General features: G+C 42.3%; 2 protein-coding genes across 6 annotated transcripts in view; one reads left to right on the top strand and one right to left on the bottom strand.

Moving 5' to 3' along the window:
• coq8ab (coenzyme Q8A, genome duplicate b) overlaps positions 1–14,263 on the top strand; it is a 31,074-nt gene extending 16,811 nt beyond the window's left edge. For all 3 annotated transcript variants that reach the window (XM_036150401.1, XM_036150399.1, XM_036150400.1), the window contains 3 exons: positions 24–89; positions 3,909–3,995; positions 12,683–14,263. In XM_036150401.1, the coding sequence (XP_036006294.1) occupies positions 24–89; positions 3,909–3,995; positions 12,683–12,976 (447 nt within the window). In that variant the 3' untranslated portion in view covers positions 12,977–14,263. The remainder of the gene's footprint in view (positions 1–23; positions 90–3,908; positions 3,996–12,682) is intronic.
• An 890-nt stretch (positions 14,264–15,153) lies between these two features.
• On the bottom strand, positions 15,154–20,039 carry LOC105932957 (zinc transporter 2). Of its 3 annotated transcripts, XM_012872297.3 has the most exons (8): positions 19,884–20,039; positions 19,641–19,807; positions 19,363–19,509; positions 18,316–18,469; positions 18,059–18,245; positions 15,890–15,995; positions 15,684–15,812; positions 15,154–15,580 (listed from the first exon to the last, which is right to left on the bottom strand). In XM_012872297.3, exons 1-8 carry the CDS (start codon positions 19,949–19,951, stop codon positions 15,456–15,458), a joined length of 1,083 nt encoding a protein of 360 aa, XP_012727751.2. In that variant the 5' UTR covers positions 19,952–20,039; the 3' UTR covers positions 15,154–15,455. The 3 variants fall into 3 exon arrangements, with proteins under 3 accessions (XP_012727751.2, XP_021177014.2, XP_021177013.2); XM_021321339.2 differs by lacking the exon at positions 19,884–20,039 and having other exon boundaries at positions 19,648–19,735; XM_021321338.2 differs by lacking the exon at positions 19,884–20,039 and having other exon boundaries at positions 19,595–19,684.
• Between the last annotated feature and the right edge of the window lie 18 nt (positions 20,040–20,057).

Raw genomic sequence — 20,057 nt, 5'->3', positions numbered from 1 at the left:
GACGGTGGTTTGGGTGATTTCAGGTCGCACTGTTGGACTTTGGAGCAACGCGAGGATTCGACAAGAAATTCACTGACACCTACATTGAGGTAAGAGCTGTGGACATTAAGCTGCTTGTGCTTCATATCATGTCTTGTTTTCAAATATTTTGTACTTTACAATCTTATGATATTGCACTGTTGTCAAATAAGGGAGATAGTAGTTTAAAAACTGCCTGATTAGTAATAAATGATCGAGACTTCCTATACATACAGGCGTGTAGTTGGCAATTCCTTGAGCATCCCAAATTGTCTCTTGGTTTGATTGGTCGATCACGTGGAGAGTAAACCCCCTTCGTGTAGATCCGAATCCCCTGGAATGCGCTCCACCATGCAGACTCTAAAATAAGAACAAAGGTGCTTCTGTGGGAGAGGAATGGTTTCAATAATTGACAGATGAGGGGCTGCCAGTCTTGGAGGAAATGCCCAGCTCGAGACGCAGACACTGCTGTCCCTCCTCTGACAAAGCCAAACAAAAATGGCTTCTTCAGTAACTATTTAGTGCAGTCAAATACCCAGGTATTCTGTTGTCTGGTATAATGATGTTTGGATTTACTATTCAATTAAATTTAATTCAATTTTATTTATATAGCGCCAAATCATGAAACATGTCATCTCAAGGCACTTTACAAAATCAAGTTCAATCATATTATACAGATTGGTCAAAAATGTCCTATATAAGGAAACCAGTTGATTGAATCAAAGTCCCGACAAGCAGCATTCACTCCTGGGGAAGCGTAGAGCCACAGGGAGAGTCGTCTGCATTGTACATGGCTTTGCTGCAATCCCTCATACTGAGCATGCATGAAGCGACAGTGGGGAGAAAAACTCCCCATTAACGGGAAGGAAAACCTCCAGCAGAACCGGGCTCAGTAGGAACGGTCATCTGCCTCGACCGACTGGGGGTTACAGAAGACAGAGCAGAGACGCAACAAGAGAGACAAACAAGCACAGAAGCACACATTGATCCAGTAATCTGTTCTACATTAGATGGTAGTAGCGGTAGGTACTAGGGCTGGGCAATATGGCTTAAAAATAAAATCTCAGATTTTACTATACCAAATTTGATTAATCAAAAAAAAATGTTCCTCCTTTTTGTTTCACAGAAATAAATAAAACATTTCTTTAAACTTGCTTTTATTGCAATCATTTTGTTTGGGAGTGGATCTGAATTCAAAGTTCAACTAAATACAAGCTGTGAAACATGCTTGTAAAACAAGATGGCGGCCCTGCCGTTACAAACAATGATATTATTACAAAATGTTTACTGCTAGTGGTTTTACACAATGAGCTAAGAACAAAAATCTAGTCAGTCAAAAAATGCGTCATAAAGAGGAAAAAGCATATATAAATCGCTCCAGTCTATAAGCCGCACTAGACTTTACGCAGTTAAGTAGACATTTATGTCACACAATCAAAGACTAAAAACTGAAATTTAATCTGGTACTTATACCAACTTATTTAATTACATAGCTGCATCCACACCATAACACGGAACATACCTGGGAGGATGAATGTGGTAAATCAGCAACCCCAACCAGCAAGGTTTTATCCAGCGCTGAAAGTTGTCAAAATTACGGCTAAATTAACTGTCAGTGTGGCTTTTCTGTGGATTTTTCATAACCCGCCAGGGGGCGCTTTAGCAGAAAGTTAAAAAAAACGAGACGGTAGGGAAGTCAAAGTTGGAAATCAAAGAAGAAGATAGCGCTAATTTTTATTTAGCACTTGTAAGCAGCAGACACGACGGAGGATTTTATTCAAAACCATACCCACTCATCATGGAAACAGCACGAAGAAGTTCTTATGATGCCGCTTTTAAGTTGAAGGCCATCGATCTGGCAGTACAGGAAGGGAATAGAGCTGCCGCACGTAAACTTGACGTGAACGAATCCATGGTTCGGCGCTGGAGACGGCAGCGGGAAGAACTCATCCAATGTAAAAAAAACCAGAAAGGCTTTCAGAGGACATAAAAGCAGGTGGCCTGAACTTGAAAATGTTCTTGAGGACTGGGTTAACACTCAGAGAGCAGGTGGCCGAGGTGTATCCACCGTGCAAATCCGGCTGAAAGCCAAATCAGTCGCCCGCGAAATGAATATTGAGGATTTCAACGGAGGACCGTCTTGGTGTTTCAGATTCATGAGAAGAAAGAACCTGTCCATTAGGGCGCGAACAACTCTCTGTCAGCAACTCCCCCCAGACTACCAGGAAAAAGTAGCAAATTTCCGACAATTTGTTAAAACAAAAATTGCGGAGAACGCCATAGGACCAGACGATATTATAAATATGGATGAAGTGCCATTAACATTTGATCTGCCGCTGACCAGGACCGTGAACAAGACAGGTGCATCATCCATTATGGTGAAAACCACCGGACATGAGAGAACCCATTTCACCTGCGTCCTGGGCTGCACTGGCTCTGGAAAGAAGCTTCCCCCGATGGTGATTTTTAAGCGCAAAACTATGCCGAAAGACCAACTCCCGAAGGACATAGTGGTTAAAGTCAACCAGAAAGGATGGATGGTTGAAAGTCTGATGAAGGACTGGTTAACGGAGTGCTACGGAAAGCGCCCAGGAGGATTTTTTCACCGTAAAAAGGCGCTTCTTGTTTTGGACAGTATGAGGGCCCACATCACCGACTCAGTGAAAGCTGTCATCAAGAGAACCAACTCAATTCCTGCTGTGATTCCTGGAGGCACAACAAAGTTTTTGCAACCTCTGGACATCAGTGTGAATCGGGCGTTTAAAGCAGCACTCCGGTGTGAATGGGAGGCTTGGATGACGAGCGGCGAAAAATCCTTCACAAAAACTGGCCGCATGCGAAGAGCATCATTTTCTGATGTCTGTCAGTGGATCCTAACAGCGTGGAGCAGCGTGAAGGAATCTACCATTACCAACGGGTTCCGAAAGGCCGGACTGCTGCGTGAAGAGAGCGCCGCAGCTTCAGAGCCAGCTTCCCCCCGGGATGACAGCGACACAGAGAGCAACTCTGATATTCACACAGAGAAGGTATGTGAAGAAGCTCTTCTGATGCTGTTCAAGTCCGACACTGAAGAAGAAGACTTCAGTGGTTTCAGTGCGCAGGAGGACGATGAATAAATAAATCAATAACTTTTCTGTTTTGTTTGATCAGCACTTTTACTTTTGTGCTACAGTTTGTTCAGTTGTGTTCTGTTAAACGAGGTACCGGTAACCATTTCAGTTGTTATCAGCGGCTTTTACCCCGGTGCGGCTTTTATATGTACTTTTCTAGTTTTTTTTTAAAACTTAGTGGGTGCGGCTTATATAGAGGTGAGCTCTATAGTCGGGAAAATACGGTAGATGGAACCACGAAAACCCAAAAAACCCAGGCTTTGGTTTACCCAGAAAACCAAAACCTGGGGCTTTTAATGGAAAAGGGGCTATAGTGACAGATGAAAAAAAAATTTGACATTTTTATTTAAACCTGAAAAATAAATATAAATTTTCCAAATGATGTGCCTGATTCCAGGTATTTCTGTCCCATTATAACTAATCACAATATGTATTGCAATGCAAAATAATTTAAATGTACCTAATTTATTGTAATACAGTATAGGCATATCATAAGATTCACACAAATGGCCTATAACGTGCAGGTCCAGAGTAGGTTTATTATAAAACGGCAGTTTTTCTAAATCATTTTTTTTGTCCTGGGAAGGTTTAAAATTCCTGCCGAAGATGTTTGTAGGAGCACAAACATGGAGTAATGATTGTGTGTCTAAATGGAGTGCTATAAAGGGGAAAACAGAAACAAGGGTTCATTGTGTAGAAATGGGTGTTTAGTAGGAGGCTTTTATTATGTCAAGCAAGCAAACCTGTATTTGTTGTTATTTTGTGCCTTTCTGTCATCAGATCATTAAGGCAGCAGCAGATCAGAACCGGGAAGGGGTGCTGACCAAATCCATAGAAATGAAGTTCCTCACAGGATATGAGACAAAGGTAAGAACCCTTTTATAATTCGGCTGTGTGTTTGCTCTGAGTGTTTCCGATTGAACACACAAAGCTTCAGCAGAGACGTCAGCACATCCAATCAGAAGCAGGAAACTGGTCTTTAACGAGCTCTGTTTAGTTTTCACACAGTCAGTGGAAGTTCTTGCTGTCTGAGTTTTGGAGAAATAAAAGCTTTAATTTGGGATCTTTGCATTTTATTTTTAACATTATAATTTCTTATTTTGAATAGCCTGACTATTTTAATACCAATAATCCTCCCAGTGACCTCCTATGAAACTCAGTAACTGGTTGTTTCCTCACTGGGCGTCCTGCCTTCATTTCTACCCCTCAGTCTTGGTGTATAGTTGTGGTGATGTTGCTCTGTCGAGGATGTCTTTGGTGATCTATCACTCTGACAGCGTGCTTTACTTCGTCATCTGGTTCCGATTACTGGGGTTGCTCATTTGGAGGACTTCCAGTTAATTTAATTGTTAGCAGATCCTCCAGTCTTCAGGCTGGAACCAAACATTTTTAACAAAAACGTTCACTGCACCACCCTAAAAAGCAAACTCCCCAAACACTTGATTTTGTTACCATTCCTTTATGCTTTACTGACCAGCAAAAAAAACAAACTCTGAAGTAGGGCTGGGTATCATCTAGGATGAGCCGATTCGATACGATTCTCGATACACAGCTCACGATACGATTCTCGATACATGGCTCAGCTTGCTTTGATTCCAATATCGATATTTATTACTTTGAATTAATGCTCAGTGATTCAATCACCAAAATCAGCCAAATATTATGTTTATGTTCTATTTATTGATCACAGACATATTAACAGGAAAATAAAGTGCATTTGCTTCAATGCATTTAACGTGTCACAGAAACCAAAAATGTGCCCAAACATCTGATTTTAGGGACAAAGGAGCTTCTAAAATCCTGTCGGCCGATCCACAAATTCGTCTCACTTGCTCTCCTTCGCTGTGAACTGTAATGGTTGCGCTGTAATAACGCCCCCTAGAGTGATATCTGCCTCTCAGCCTGTTCGGACGCTTTTTTCTCTGCTCTCTGCTTGCTTGCATTTTCCTGCCTTTTACTTTTTATCTCCTTTTTATCTCCTAACCTAAACCACAGAAAGTTGGATTTAGTTTTTATTTATTTATTTTCTTTTTATTTTCTTTTACTTATTTTTTGATTTGGATTTTGAAAAGATGCCCTCCTTCAACACAATGGACTTTGACAAGCTTTTACAGAAGATAGCTGTTATGGAACTGAAAATCTGTCGACTTGAAGTGAATTATGATGTAAACGCCGCGAATGGAAATGATACGACCCTGCCCGTGATTCCGAGCGGTGACCACCAGCCCAGCGACTCAGCGAACAAACAGTTCCCTGAGGAAAATGAGAATCCCTGGACCACTCTGGGTGCAAGACCAAAGGACCAACGAACCCCACGCCTAGACAAAGAAAACTGGCCGAGACTACAGAGAGATGTCCCAGGACAAGTAAAACAACAGCGGGCTGTTCCCACAACAAATGATAGGAGTAAACCTGCTGGAAATGCTGGAATTCCTTTACGAAACAGATTCGCTCCGCTCCAAAATGTGACCCAGGAGGACAAAAACCAGAGGTATGTCAACGATTTTCGTTCTAAGACATCAGAGAAAAGACATGCCACAGGGCCAAGGACCCTGATATTATGCAATGGTTCTGTAAGGGGGATTAAACATTTCTGTAACAAGAAAAATACAGAGGTGTTGATTTATAACGACGGGAACTGTGGCCTGGTGTCTGATTTAACAGACATCCTTCAGACAGACCTTCCAAGGATCTTGAGAAAACGTCCGACCTTGGAAAACCTCATAATACAAGCTGAAGCCCTGACGGACGTCAACAGGATAAGAAAATCAGAAGTATTAAAAGAGGATTACATTCGTTTGTTGAAACTTGTTGATGGCCTGAATGTCAAGGTTCTTCTTAGCGGGCCTCACTCACCCGCTAACTGCGGAGACGAGATTTTTTCCAGAATTCTGATGCTAAACAAATGGCTGGAAAAAACATGCAAAGAAACAACTGTAACCTTCATAGACAACTTTAACATATTTTGGGAAAGAAGACATCTGTTCAACAGAGATTGTTTCTCTCTAAATAGGTCAGGTGCAAAACGGCTGATTTCAAACATCTTCTATTCTGTGAACCATGCGTCATCAGCTTTGTCCCAAAACAAGGAACATCCAGTGCCAAAACAAATGATAAGCCCAGTGCAGCCCGAACAAGCCAAGATAAAGATGGCCAGAAAGATGACACAGAATGAGGCGTTGTCAGAGCTACAGGACGATTCATCCCAGATCTCAGCAGGACAACGAAAGGACCAAGAACCTCCATCTTCACAAACACCGGTCCAGACTGGACCCGCCTCCCCTTCTTCTCCACAAAGCCCAGAAGTTCCTTTTCTGGAATTTTCTCATAACATGAACAAAGTATTTAAGATTGGCCTACAGATGACATCCTCTCCACATAGCCATTCTGCTGTGAATAAACCAGGATTCTCCAAAGGCCTCAGAGCCTCAGATCCTCCTCCTCCACGTATCACAGAACACTCTGGTACTGAGGAACTCCAAATTACTTCGCTGTGATACAGATTGGGCCCTGGCCACACGTTTATCAGACATGAGAGTTCCCAGCATCAGCCGGGGCCTTTCGCCGGAGATTATGGAATATCTGTGATAATACGTGGCAGAAATAAGAAAAACAAAAGGATAAACAGGAACAAATACTTAAAAATCATAAACTGTCAGATGCAACCTGTCACAGAGACATCATCAACCACTAAGTCATATAAACTGGGTTTATTAAATATTAGATCTCTGTCAGGAAAATCCCTTTTAATTAATGACTTCATTATTGACAATGATCTTGATGTAATGTTTTTAACAGAAACATGGCTGCATGAATTTAGTGAAGCAGCTATACTGATGGAGTCGACTCCTCCAAACTACAGTTTTCTTTGTGAGAGCAGACAGCAAAGGAAAGGTGGAGGAGTAGCAACATTGTTTAATGATTCACTAAAGTGTAAAAAGGTGTTTTTAGGAAAATTTGACTCTTTTGAACATTTGGCTCTCCAGGTAAAGGGCCCGGTACGAACTATGTTTCTGAATGTGTACAGGCCTCCTAAGTCCACATCAAACTTTTTTAATGATTTTAGTGACCTGCTGTCTGTGATATGTGTTGATTATGACTGTTTAATTATTGTTGGAGACTTCAACTTTCACGTTGACAACCCTGAAGACAGAAGTGCAAAAGAACTGTGTGACACACTTAGAAACTTTGGTTTAAGTCAACACGTTAAACAGCCAACACACAAACAGGGACATATTTTAGACTTGATCATCACTAAAGGTCTAAAGATTTCACAGGTCAATGTAACTGATGTTGCCTTATCCGATCACTTTTCTGTTACCTTTGAAAGCATAATTACCAGCGACTCATTTAGCCAAAGGGACATCGTAAGAAAACGCACCTTTAAGGACAATGCCGCGGAAACTTTTATTCAAGCTTACTCTGATACTTCAACCTTGGGCTGCAACTCAGTAGATGAGCTAGTAGATAACTTTCAGTCTAAAGTCTCAGACATCATTAACTGCATTGCTCCAGTCAAAGTGAAGTTTTTTCCCGGGAAGAAAAAATCTCCTTGGAGAAATGCTCCATCAGTTAGAAGTGAAAAAAGGGAATGTCGAAAAGCTGAACGCAGGTGGAGAAAGAATAGACTCCTAGTTCACTACGACATCTATAAAGAGAGACTTTACAGATATAACTTACAACTGAAAAATGCAAGAGAATCTTTCTTCTCTGAGATCATCAAGAAAAACATTAATAATACTCATGTCTTATTTTCCACAGTTGACAGGCTAACAAATCCTCCTGTGTCCGTGACTTCCGAACTCCACTCCACCAGGGCCTGCAACGAATTTGCTAACTTCTTTACTGAAAAAATCCTAAAAATTAGAGGATCACTTTGTACTACCATATCAACACCAGAACCAATGCTTTATTCAGCTGGAACTATTTCTGACAAAATGTCCCATTTCAGCGAAATAAACCACAAAAGCTTAGAGCAGATCATTCAGCAGTTAAGTTCCTCCTCCAGCTGCCTTGATGTTCTACCCACAGCTTTCTTTAAAAAAGTTTTACCTGTAATAGCGTCTGATTTGACTCAGATAATAAACGCGTCCCTTCTGTCAGGTGTTTTCCCCCAGTCCCTAAAAACAGCAATTATCAAACCACTGCTGAAAAAGAACAATTTAGACAAACTTCTACTCCAGAACTACAGGCCCATCTCAAACCTCCCCTTTATCAGTAAGATTATTGAAAAAGTTGTATTTCAACAATTAAACACCTTCTTAACAACGACCAGCCGCTTTGATGGTTTCCAGTCAGGTTTCCGTGCTCACCACAGTACAGAGACCGCCCTTATCAAGGTTTTTAATGACATCCATATAAATACAGACTGTGGAAGAACCACCGTGCTGGTACTATTGGACCTCAGTGCAGCATTTGATACTGTTGATCACTCCATTCTGTTAGAACGCCTGGAGAACTGGGTCGGCCTTTCTGGTACAGCTCTCCACTGGTTTAAATCTTACTTAAAGGACAGGGACTTTTTTGTATCAGTAGGTAACTTTACATCGAAGATTACAAAAATCACATGTGGGGTTCCCCAAGGGTCCATCCTGGGTCCCCTCCTCTTCAATATCTACATGCTCCCTCTAGCCCAGATAATAAAAAATAACAACATCAGCTACCATAACTATGCAGACGACACACAGCTCTACATCACCATGTCACCAGGTGACTATGAACCAATTCAAGCACTGAGTAAATGCCTAGAAGAAATCAATGCATGGATGTGTCAAAATTTTCTTCAGTTGAACAAAAACAAAACAGAAGTAATAATATTTGGACCAATAGAGGAGAGATCAAAAGTTAGCACACAGCTTCAGTCGCTTCAGCTAAAAACCACTGATCAGGCCCGAAATCTGGGAGTAGTGATGGACTCAGACCTGAACCTCCAAAAGCATCTAAAGACAATTACAAGGTCAGCTTTCTACCACCTGAAGAACATTTCTAGGATTAAAGGACTGATGTCTCAGCAGGATCTGGAAAAACTAATCCATGCGTTTATTTTTAGTAGAATTGATTACTGCAACGGTGTTTTTACAGGTCTGCCTAAAAAGTGGATCAGACAGCTGCAGCTGATCCAGAACGCTGCTGCCCACGTTCTCACTAAGACTAAGAAAGTAGAGCACATAACCCCCGTTCTAAAGTCCTTACACTGGCTCCCTGTATCTCAGAGAATAGACTTTAAAATACTTCTGTTAGTCTATAAATCTCTAAATGGCTTAGCACCTAAATACATCACAGACTTGTTATCAGCGTATAAACCCTCCAGACCACTCAGGTCTTCTGGCTCCAGCCTACTCTGCATACCTAGAACCAGAACTAAACAAGGAGAAGCAGCATTTAGTTCCTATGCTCCACTTATCTGGAACAAACTTCCAGAAAACTGTAAAAGTGCAGAAAGCCTGAGTTCCTTTAAATCAAGATTAAAAACACATTTGTTTAGAATTGCCTTTGAATGTTCAAGTTAAAATGTTTTACTGTTTTCAAATGTTCTTTTTTGTTTCTACACTATCCCTACTTGCTTTTATTCTGTTTTATTTTCCAATATTTTAATCATGTAAAGCACTTTGCATTGTCTCTGTACTGAATTGTGCTATATAAATAAATTTGCCTTGCCTTGCCTTGCCTAGAGGTTGGGAGGTATATCGATATTGAAAGCCAGAATATCGATATTAAATCGTTTTTAAAAATATCGATATTAATCTTTATATCGATTTTTATGCACAGCCCTACTCTGAAGCAGGGGTATCAAACTCATTTCTTTATTGGCCAACTTTGGCATCATGAAGTAATTATAAGGGCCGGTTGCACCTGTATAGATGACACTTTTGATTTCATAATTTTAGTTCAGTTCACATAAAACTGTAACATGAAAGTAGCATCCTTAGGCCCAGTTTATATAGTTTATCTGCGGAAAAAAAAGTTAATATTAGTGAGTTACAGTTTAAACTCATCATTCTGCATCACCTTTTCTCTTTTTGGACAGTATGCTGTTACTAAACAGGTTTATTTTTTTTTTTAAATCAACATTCGCTACAAGAGGCACAATTCTAGCTACTTTATACACTTTAAAAGGATATATGAAACAGTGAAACAGTTGATTTGTTTTTTTATTTCTTGTAATTTTGATGATTACCATAATGCTACGCAGAATGAAAAAAAAAAATCTGTGTCTCTGAAACTTGAGACATTGTGAAAAAGTTAAATATTGGACACTCATGTTGTCTCACCTTATTCAGCTGATGAACTGAAAACAGCTGCAGAGGTTTGGGTCTCTCAGTTTGGGTCAGTAGGCGACATAATCATGGGAAAGACTGCTGACTGGACAGATGTCCAGGTTACAGCCACTGACACCCTTCACAGAACTGGACTGGTGCTTAGCGATCCAAACTCTTGTTCTCTAATAAAAGTAAATTCAGCGCTTAATTTGAAAATCAAGGTCCCAGAGTTTAGAGGAAGAGAGGAGAGGCACAGTATCCACGTTGCTTGAAGTCCAGTTTGAAGTCTCCAGTCAGTGATGGTTTGTGGTGCCATGTCACCTACTGGTGTTGGTCCACTGGGTTTTCTGAAGCCCACAGCCAATACAGCAATCTACCAGGAACCCTTAGAGCACCCCATGCTTCTCTCTGCTTTATGGAGGTGATGATTTCCTAGCCCATGTACAAGGACCATGGTGTTCCTGTGCGTGATTGGCCAGCTATCTGATCTGACCCTAACCCCACAGAGAATCTAACGAATATTGTGAAGAGGAACATGAGAGACACCAGACCCAACAATGCAGATGACCTGGGCTTCCTGAACACCTGCGCAGCACCACAGGCTGATTGCCTTCATGCTACGCTGAATTGATGCAGGAATTCACCCAAAAGGAGCCCAGACCAAGTATATCTAGAAGTTAAGAGGCTTTTCAGAAACCTGAAAATTCCCTTTTTTATTTAAACTAATTTTATGGGACACTGAATTCTGCCATTTCATTATCGACAATTCTTGATCATCAGAATTACAAGGAATAAAGGCTTGAAATATTTCTCTTTGTGTAATGAATCTATTAACGAGTTTCACTTGTTCAAATGACACAAAACTTATTTTCTCACAATATTAAGATTTTGAGCAGTACCTGTATATCTTTAGAAAAAATTATAAAACATCCACATGCCTTATAAAAATATCGTTTGCTTTTTTTTTTTTTTTGGAGCAGTGCATGAAGGCTATCTTGCAGAACCTCCAGCTGGGATCAGCCTTAATTTAGTTTTAGTCTTTTGACTAACATGTACCATATTTTTCAGATTATAAGGTTCACCAGACTAGGTTTGTTTTAGCTAGCGCGTACTCCGGGCGCAGGCTGCCTTACGTGAATGCACTTCTAGTTTAGACATTACAGTCAGGCAGTCTTGTTGACAGCTTAGGGGGCCAATCAGGTAGTGACACAGTGTACCGTAATGCTCCAAATATCCATTGAGAGGAGCGACTTTGTTGCTAACCAACGTCGTACTTACACACTTTAACAGATTTTTGAGCACACTCCACCACATAAAATCAGTCAGTAAGCACAACGGTAATCATATATAAAGTGCAAAGGGTTATAAGGCACACTGTCAATTTTTGAGAAAATTTAAGGCTTTTACGTGCACCTTATAGTCAGAAAATACGAGTTTAACTTTAGTCATATCTTAGTCCGTTTTAGTATTAGTGTGCAATAAAAGGCTGCTGACAAAAATAATCTGTCCCAGTTTCAGTTGACGAAGTTAACACTGAAAATAAAATCTCCTGGAGTAAAATAGATTTGTTCTCATTTTCCTCCTTAAAGTAACACAAATCAGATGAATCCTTGCAGCTGAAATTACTGCTGTGTTTCGAGGCTGCAGCCAGAAACCCGGACCGCAGAGCCATCTTAGCCAGCATGGACATTTAGCGGCGTGAAGCATTTAGTCTGGCATTTCCACTAATCTCGTGAAAACAGAACAAGTTGCCGTCCAATTCTAAAAGACACAAATGTGACCAGCTGGACCCATCTAGACATGCAAATGGGGATGTGTTTTCCAGAAATGGGCGTTTCTTCATCCTCTCAGAGGATTGTTACATAAACCATGAGTTCATTAATGTCCTTTCCTCCTTAAGGCTCGTCTGAAAACCTTCCTGAGCTCAGGACTCCTCAGCAGAGATCCTCCAGCGCCTGAGTTTCACAAGTCTGAATGTGGCCTGGGGGCTGCGTGGGGGCCCATCTGTTCCTCTCGTGGTGGAGGATTGTTTTACAGCTCTGTGTATGTTTAGGCTTCAGCTCAGGAGAACTGACCAATCAGAGGCCTCTTGACGTGTCTGCAGCTTTACACAGCGCAGCATACGGCGTTAATGAGACAGCTTTAGAAGATGTGGCTGTGCCCTCTATTGCAGACAGACAGAACCCCCTTTTCAGAAGTGTTTCTAGAAACCAAACGCTTTATAGCTGCTGCCTTTTTTTAAATTATTTAACGTTCCTCTAAATATCAGTTTAACTTCTACTCTTCTCCACAAAGTCGATGGAGAACGCCCACGTAGACGCCGTGATGATCCTGGGCGAGGCCTTCAACTCCGAGCAGCCGTTCGACTTCGGGGAGCAGAGCACCACCGAGCGCATCCACAGACTCATCCCGGTGATGCTGAAGGAGCGCCTGACGCCGCCTCCGGAGGAAACCTACTCCCTCCACAGAAAGATGGGCGGCTCCTTCCTCATCTGCTCCAAACTGAAAGCCAAGATCTCCTGCAAGGACATGTTCCAGGAGGCGTACAGGAACTACTGGAAGGACGGAGCCCCCGACTCCAACCAGTGAAGACCTTTTTTTTCTTTTTAAATACAGGAAAAAAGCATGTTCCATTGGGATGAGCTTGAATTTTTTTTATCATTTTGGATATTTGGGTCAACTGTCATAATGTTGACTTATTTTTTTACTTTTACAACTGGAGGTCTGCTCTGACCATCACTTAAACAGACTTACAGGGTAAAAAACTTAAAATGTATACCTGTAGCAGCTATAGTGGTCTTCATCAGCTACGTCCGACCCCCATCCTGACTAACCCTGCCTTTAATGGCCATACGTGAGTAGTTTGGACATATCCTTTAACTGTGTGTTGTGCGTTTAGTATAACCTGACTATTATGTGCCTGTATTGTCGTGAGGGACTAAACTCCACCTGACCAGGACCGTCATGCAGAATAATAACGAATATAACTATGATGGTACCAAAAAAAAGAAAGCTTTTGACCCCAAACATGAGTGTTGTAAAGCAAGATGTGAAAAATGCTCAACATGAAAGCCATTTTTTTTTTAAATAAATGCCAATATTGAAAAATGTAAACCTAATACCTGAGCGATAAGTGAAAGTATGACTCTTCAGCTAAACCCAATGTTACAGAATTTTTCAGCTTCATCTGGAGATAAAGCTGTACATTTCAAATGTTCTTTTAGGAATATACAAGGAATTAAAAATCTTTAAATGAAATAATCTCAAAGATAAGGGCACCTTCTGCTAAACTCCAAACTGTTAAATATAATGAAAACAAAGCTGAAAACTTGGATTAATTGAGTTCAGTTGTGCCTTATAGTTAAGTGAGTGAGACTCGCTGTTGTATTTCCTCTTTTTGCAGAGATCCGAGGGTTTCTCAGCTGCCACCTCTTCAAAGTGGATCCGTTTACAACGGCCCAGAATGGTGCAAAGACTCACTTGTTCTTTGAGAACATTAATCCTCTTGAACAGTGTGGAAATAATGCTTAATTTCTCATGTTTACCGCTGTTTTTCCCCTCCGTCTTCCTCTTTCTGAGCCCTGCCTGACTCACTTGCAGAACCAAAAAAACCAAAAAAAAAAGGAAGTGCGACTTCTGTGTGAACGGCGCTGACTGATGTTTTGAATGCATTTCTCAGATGTTTCATCCAACAGCGCAGAGACCAGGTTGACTAGTTCAGCTCTTCGTCACATTCCTCAAACTTCTTCTGAAACAAGTTTTGCCTCAAATACAAACAGCTGGTAGCTGCCACAGGTTCTCAGTCAAAAGTGTGAATACTTTTGTAAAGTTGTTTTCCTTTTTGACTTAATATACAATAAAGGGTTTTCAACTTTATTTTTGTATTATCAAACTGATTTCTTCCGTTCCACACTCACGTCTGGTAGAATGAATTAATATTGGTTGGTTTGCTTTTAAGACTAGTCTACATTTAAACAGGGTTGATGTCGGAGGCATCAGGGAAGCCTAACGTTAGTCTGCCTCATCCTTTCCAGCAGCCAGTTTGGGATGTTTGGCACCAGAATGTGTAGTGGCCGTGGTGGCAGCTGCCCTCAGCATGATGCTGCCACCACCATGCCTAACTTTGATCATTAATAGGTTTGAAAGCCTCATTTTGACACCTTTGGTTTTCTCACTACTGCGACCAAATGGCTCAGTCTTTGACTCCTGACCATTAACCGGCCTCCAGAAGGCTTTTTGTCTCGTAGATGAGGGCCGCTGCTAATTTCAGTCATGTTTAGAAATGTTCATTTTGAAGCAAGGGCTTCCCTTTTTGATAAGCATCGGGTTAAACGACCCATTTCTTTGTGAACGCTGGTCTTCCAGTAGTTCCCAGTTTCTAACGGGCCGGTGGCTCGGTGGTACCTGAACACCAATCCTAACCAGTTTACCTTTACCTGAAGATGCTTTTTTTGGGCCAAATGACTAAATCTCTGCCACAGCTGGCCGTTCCAACAGGACAATGATTCAAGGTAAAACCAAAAACCAGTTTAAGAATGGATAACTCAAGAATTAAGCATCTGAAGCAGCCCTGACTTCAACCCTACTGAAAATTGAGGGACGATGTTCATGGTTGGGTGTGGAAATGCCAAGTAAGCAACGGATTTAATTAAACTACCAATTCTACCAAAGACGAGGGTTGAAAATCCAGCCAGAAATGTACCGAAAGATTGACCACAAAAAACGATGTGGCTGAGACGCAGCTCGCAAAGGGATATTGATCCAAATATTAGTAGGTGTGTATTTATTATTATTAGCATTATTATATCTGAGCACCTTAAGAATATTAACGATAAACTCCAAATTCCAATTTTTTCAAATAAATAAAATCCCTGAAGTTGAATGTGATTTAATTGTTCCATCCTGGAACAACGGCGGTTCATCTTCATCAAAAGCCCCAAATTAGCCACATTCATTCCCGTGATGATTGCACATAATCTTCTGATTGTTGTGTAAGCTTGTGTAAACAACGATGGTCTTTCCAGTTTCAAAACCAGCTGCAGATCTCTGCCACAGTGGGAGCGGCCAATCAGAATCCTCCCGCGGCGGACGGCTTGCAACGCTCCACTTGAATCGTGACGCTGGAGAAACCAAACTTGGAACGAAGGAGCTTAGTTGCCTTCCTGAGGATGAGCTGGCAATCTGCATCTTCGTCTGAAAAACAGTCGTTTCGTTCACAACATTAAAACACAAGACCAGAAAAAAAGCGCTCCCAAACCCCCCCTGCTGTGAGGGTGGCTATAGTTTCAGCCCCTACCTATGGCAATGTGTGCAGCAAGCAGAGAGCGGTTCATGTTGAGGCTCCACGCGTGCAAGCTGGTAACAGCCTGGACTTTTCCCACGGTCAGCAGCTGCTCTCTAACGGCGCCGACGCCCAGAGGAGCACCTGGACAGAGTCAACATGCGGAGAGAAGGACAGTGCCGGACCTGCTGCCGATAAGCTGAAGTCAGCGACGCGCTTACCTTCCATCAGAACCCTGAACACGTCCTTTGTGACGGGGAGCGTCGTCCCGATAACGAGCACGGAGAACAGGAAGGTGCAAATCGGATCGGCCACCTTATATTCAGGCTGTCGGGAAGAAAGATAAATATTAGCCAAAGGGAACCACGTAGCGCTAAAATATTCATACCCCTTTCACTTTTTCACGTTACGAGCACAAACATGAATTATGAAGGACGCTCATAGGAGACTCCAACATAACGTAGTGCATAACTGGGAAGTGGAAGGAAAAAAAATGTTTGAATTTTAAAAAAACAATTTTTGCTCCATTTCCGGTAGTGAGTCTTTTAGGTGTTCTTCTCTTTGCGCATCTAGAAATGTCGACCCGTTGCTCTTTGCTAAAGAGCTCAACCTCATTCAGACGGGATAGAGCCCGGCTGTGGACAGAGTACTGGGTCTAAAGGGCCCCGAGTCGCGCACGAGTAAACAAAGGAGAGTCAATGCACCCTAACCCTACAGCCTAACCGCACCGAGCCGTCACTTTACTGCGAGGCGCTGCAGGACGCTCCACCGGCTCCTATAGTAGCTGCATCACTTGCCTCCATCTTGCTTTCTGCAGACGGCTCAACGTCGCTTATGTCTGCTGATCGCGCCCGGTGCAAAGTTCTTTTCAGGCTCAAAAAAGGACAAAGTAAACACTATCAGGACGAACACATGGCGTATATTGTTTTATTTGAAGATGAATATGTGTTTGTGTGTTTTCTTAGCGTGGTCTTAGTATGTGACTAGGCCCCTTTAAAGGAGAAGTCCGGTCAAAATCAGAAATCAAACTGCTGAAAGTACTTTAAATATAAAACTACTACATACTGTGCAATAAATTATACGTTTTTTAAAAAAAGAATAATTTTAATTTAATCACGTTTATGTTCATGTGATGTGGGATACCACATCACATGTGGTATCCCTCCGCCCCTCTGCTCGGTGCCATCCCCGCAATTCTACATTAAAAATTCAAAAATAACTTACGTAAAATCCTCGCTCTTATGTCATGTTCAAAACATTCTTCTTCGAAATGGTTGCTGCATATGACGTGTTTTCTCTCTGGCCAGAAGTTAGATGGCAAATCCGCTCTGTTCAAGTTGGCAATCCAGCAATGAGCCCGGTGGCTCATGAATCAGAAAGTTGAAATAAGTAATGTTTTGTCTACTTTAACCAGTTGTGTTGGAACATCCAATGACCATGCAAGTGGGCATTGTTGCTTCAGCAATAGCTCTTGGGAATGTCAGCGGTGAAGTCCTCTGGAAATCCGAAAAAATTATTGATGATCGCAGCTGTGTAGAACGGCTCCTATTGACTTTGCATGGAAAGCGGAGAGAAATGCTGTCGCCGCTTCCGCTTTTCCATGTCATAGGATGTGATGTCAGACGGCCCTTACTGCCCATATATGGGCAGTAATGTCTGCCCCCATACACAGTGATCCAGACGACAATTTATGTTTTTATTTTCCTATTGATTAAAGATAAGTTCATTAAATAACCACAAACGTATTAGTTTTAGTTATAGCTAATGATCCCCGGATTTTTTCTTGTTGACCGGACTTCTCCTTTAAGCTCTGGACTTTGGACCATTTTAAAACATGAGTATGCTTCCGTCTAACACCTTCCTCTGTAACTCTGGCTGTATGTTTAGGGGTGTCATCCTGCCGTGAGGTGAACCTCCACCCCAGTCTCAATTCTTTAACCTTTTACATGTTTTCCCTCAATGACCAACCCGTTTTTACCTCAGTCCATCTTCCCATCAACTCTGACCATGCTTTCCTGTCCCTGATCAAGCTCAGCGACCCCTGCAGCACGATGCTGCCACCGCCATGTTTCATGCCATCATGGGAATGATTTAACTGCATCGGAAAGGGAAGCTGGTCAGACCAGGGGAATTGCAACAAAATATGGTTTTACAAAGTATTCATGCACGCCACGCTATATCTTTTTTCCTTTTTCTATTACATTGAAGTCAATAAAATACATTGATGTTTACCATAACATGACAAAATGTAAAAAATTCAAGTGGCATAAATACATTTTAAGACACAAGACAGCAGATCTTCAGTAAAATGAAGTTTTGAATCAAACACTGAAAAGCTCACTGAGCAAAGAGCAGATCTCCAGGCGTTCTGCGATTTGGCCAAAACTCACCCAGAAGTGGATGATGGTGGCCGCCAGGAGGACGCCGACGCTCTGCAGCAGGTCTCCCAGCACGTGGATGAAGGCCGCCTTCACGCTGGCATTGCCGTGGTGATGAGCGCGATTCCTGCCGTCCCCCTGCAGCATGGGGGGCCCGTGGCCGTGTGCAGCGCCGGACTGATGAAGAACCAGGACCATCCTGCGTAGAAGCAGAGCATCAGACGACCGCCGACTAATCCGCTGACTAAAAGATCACGCCGCTCACCCACAGGACGTTGACGACCACAGCACAGCCCGAGGTCAGGAGCATGATCTGACTGTCGATGTCGTAGTCTCCGTCGGCGATCCTCCGAGCGGCTGAGAAGACCAGAACCGCCGTCACGGCCCAGATGGACAGGATGGACAGAAACATCCCCAGAATCTCTGCATGACAGCAGCACAGGGAGGCATTTAGGGTGCAGGCTGCATCTATTTTACACATTTAAAGAGGTCTTCATATAAATTAAGCCATTTGATGCAGTAGCCTAACCTCACACTGAGTTTTTATTACATTCATTTAGATGCAGCTGTTGCTTATTCAGAAAGAAAACAAAAATCCCATCTAAGTCAATCATTTTCACCCAGAATCACCTAGCATCCCCAAATAATTCCTGTACAACAAATCAGACATTATCCCATTCATTTATATTTCACTTTCTTTTAAATAAATCTACGAACAAAATCATAATCAATGACGTCCTGTATCTTGGTGCATTAATGTGACACAGGCCTTTTAGCCACTGGTTACCAGGCCCTGCCTGGTCAGAGGATATTAAGACTGATCTGGTTGGCTGGCTATGAAACGAGAGACAAATACATGGAAAAGCTCCTCATGCTCGCTGTTAGGTACGGTGGAGGACCAGTGATGCTGTGAGGCAGTTAGCCCTCCAAAGGCCCAGAGAATCAGAAGATGCTAACTGAGCTGTCGCTGCGTCTCTCAGCGGGACAACGAGCTAAAAGATTTGACTAAATCAACACAGAAACACGAAAATCTGTTGTTTTTTTTACACCCACTACATAAATGTACCCAAAATAAAGTCTGAAACGTTCAGGTCCAGACAATGTCGCAGCAGTAAAGGGGGAATTTATTTTGAGGGCATTTTACACGTCTTTACCAGCTTATGAAGCATCGGTGACCTTCTCTCTACATTTTGAGAATACCTGCAGTCATCATCAAAGAGCACATCTTTTTTTTTTTTTAAGTCTTCAGAAGAAAAACGGTCTAAAAAAACTGTTTCGTGGGAAATGGATCCGGCCTCTCCTGCTTTCAGTCTCACCTGCTCGGTGCCACCCAAAGGTCATGGTTTGTGTCTGAGGCCTGGAAGAGATCCACAGGGAGAAGATGCTGATGACGATGCTGCCGAAGTCCGTCAGAAGATGAGCAGCGTCGGTCATGATGGCCAAGCTGTGAGCCAAATGTCCACCTGCAGAGAAAAAAAACTTTATTACTCAGTATTTTTTTTTTTTAAACTTTTAATTTCATCAACCTAGAGGAGATTCTAGATTTACATTCATCAGGATTCATAAGCTGAACAGGAAATGGCTTCCATCTCACCAATCACCTCTCCTGTCATGAAAACCAGGCTGACAGCACAGGCGACGAGCAGCTTCCTCCTGGCCACTCGTCTCGTATCATTTTCAGACGCCGACATGTTGGGCGGCCACAGACCGTCCTCGCTGCAGGCATCCGAATCGGACTCCTCCATCTGCGTGGGACCCGTCCTGCCGGGTGACAAAGTCCACATCTCAGATATTTCAGTGGACACCAGAAAAGTCGAGACCAGACCGTAGCAAGCACCTTTCAAGAGGCTCCAGGTAAGTCTCGATGAGGAGTTGTTGTTTCTCAGAGTCAGACGACGGCTCCATATTTTCAGGGTTTATTTTTTTTTTTGCATTAATGATTACTGAAGTTGAAGCTTGAAAACCTGCCACCTGTTCCAACACATGTCAGGGGTGGAGCTCCGCAGCAGCC

Source organism: Fundulus heteroclitus, chromosome 19, assembly GCF_011125445.2.
Source record: "Fundulus heteroclitus isolate FHET01 chromosome 19, MU-UCD_Fhet_4.1, whole genome shotgun sequence".
Taxonomy (NCBI): domain Eukaryota; kingdom Metazoa; phylum Chordata; class Actinopteri; order Cyprinodontiformes; family Fundulidae; genus Fundulus; species Fundulus heteroclitus.
The sequence above is the reverse complement of the archived record's forward strand: the minus strand, read 5'-3'. Positions and strand labels throughout refer to the sequence as shown.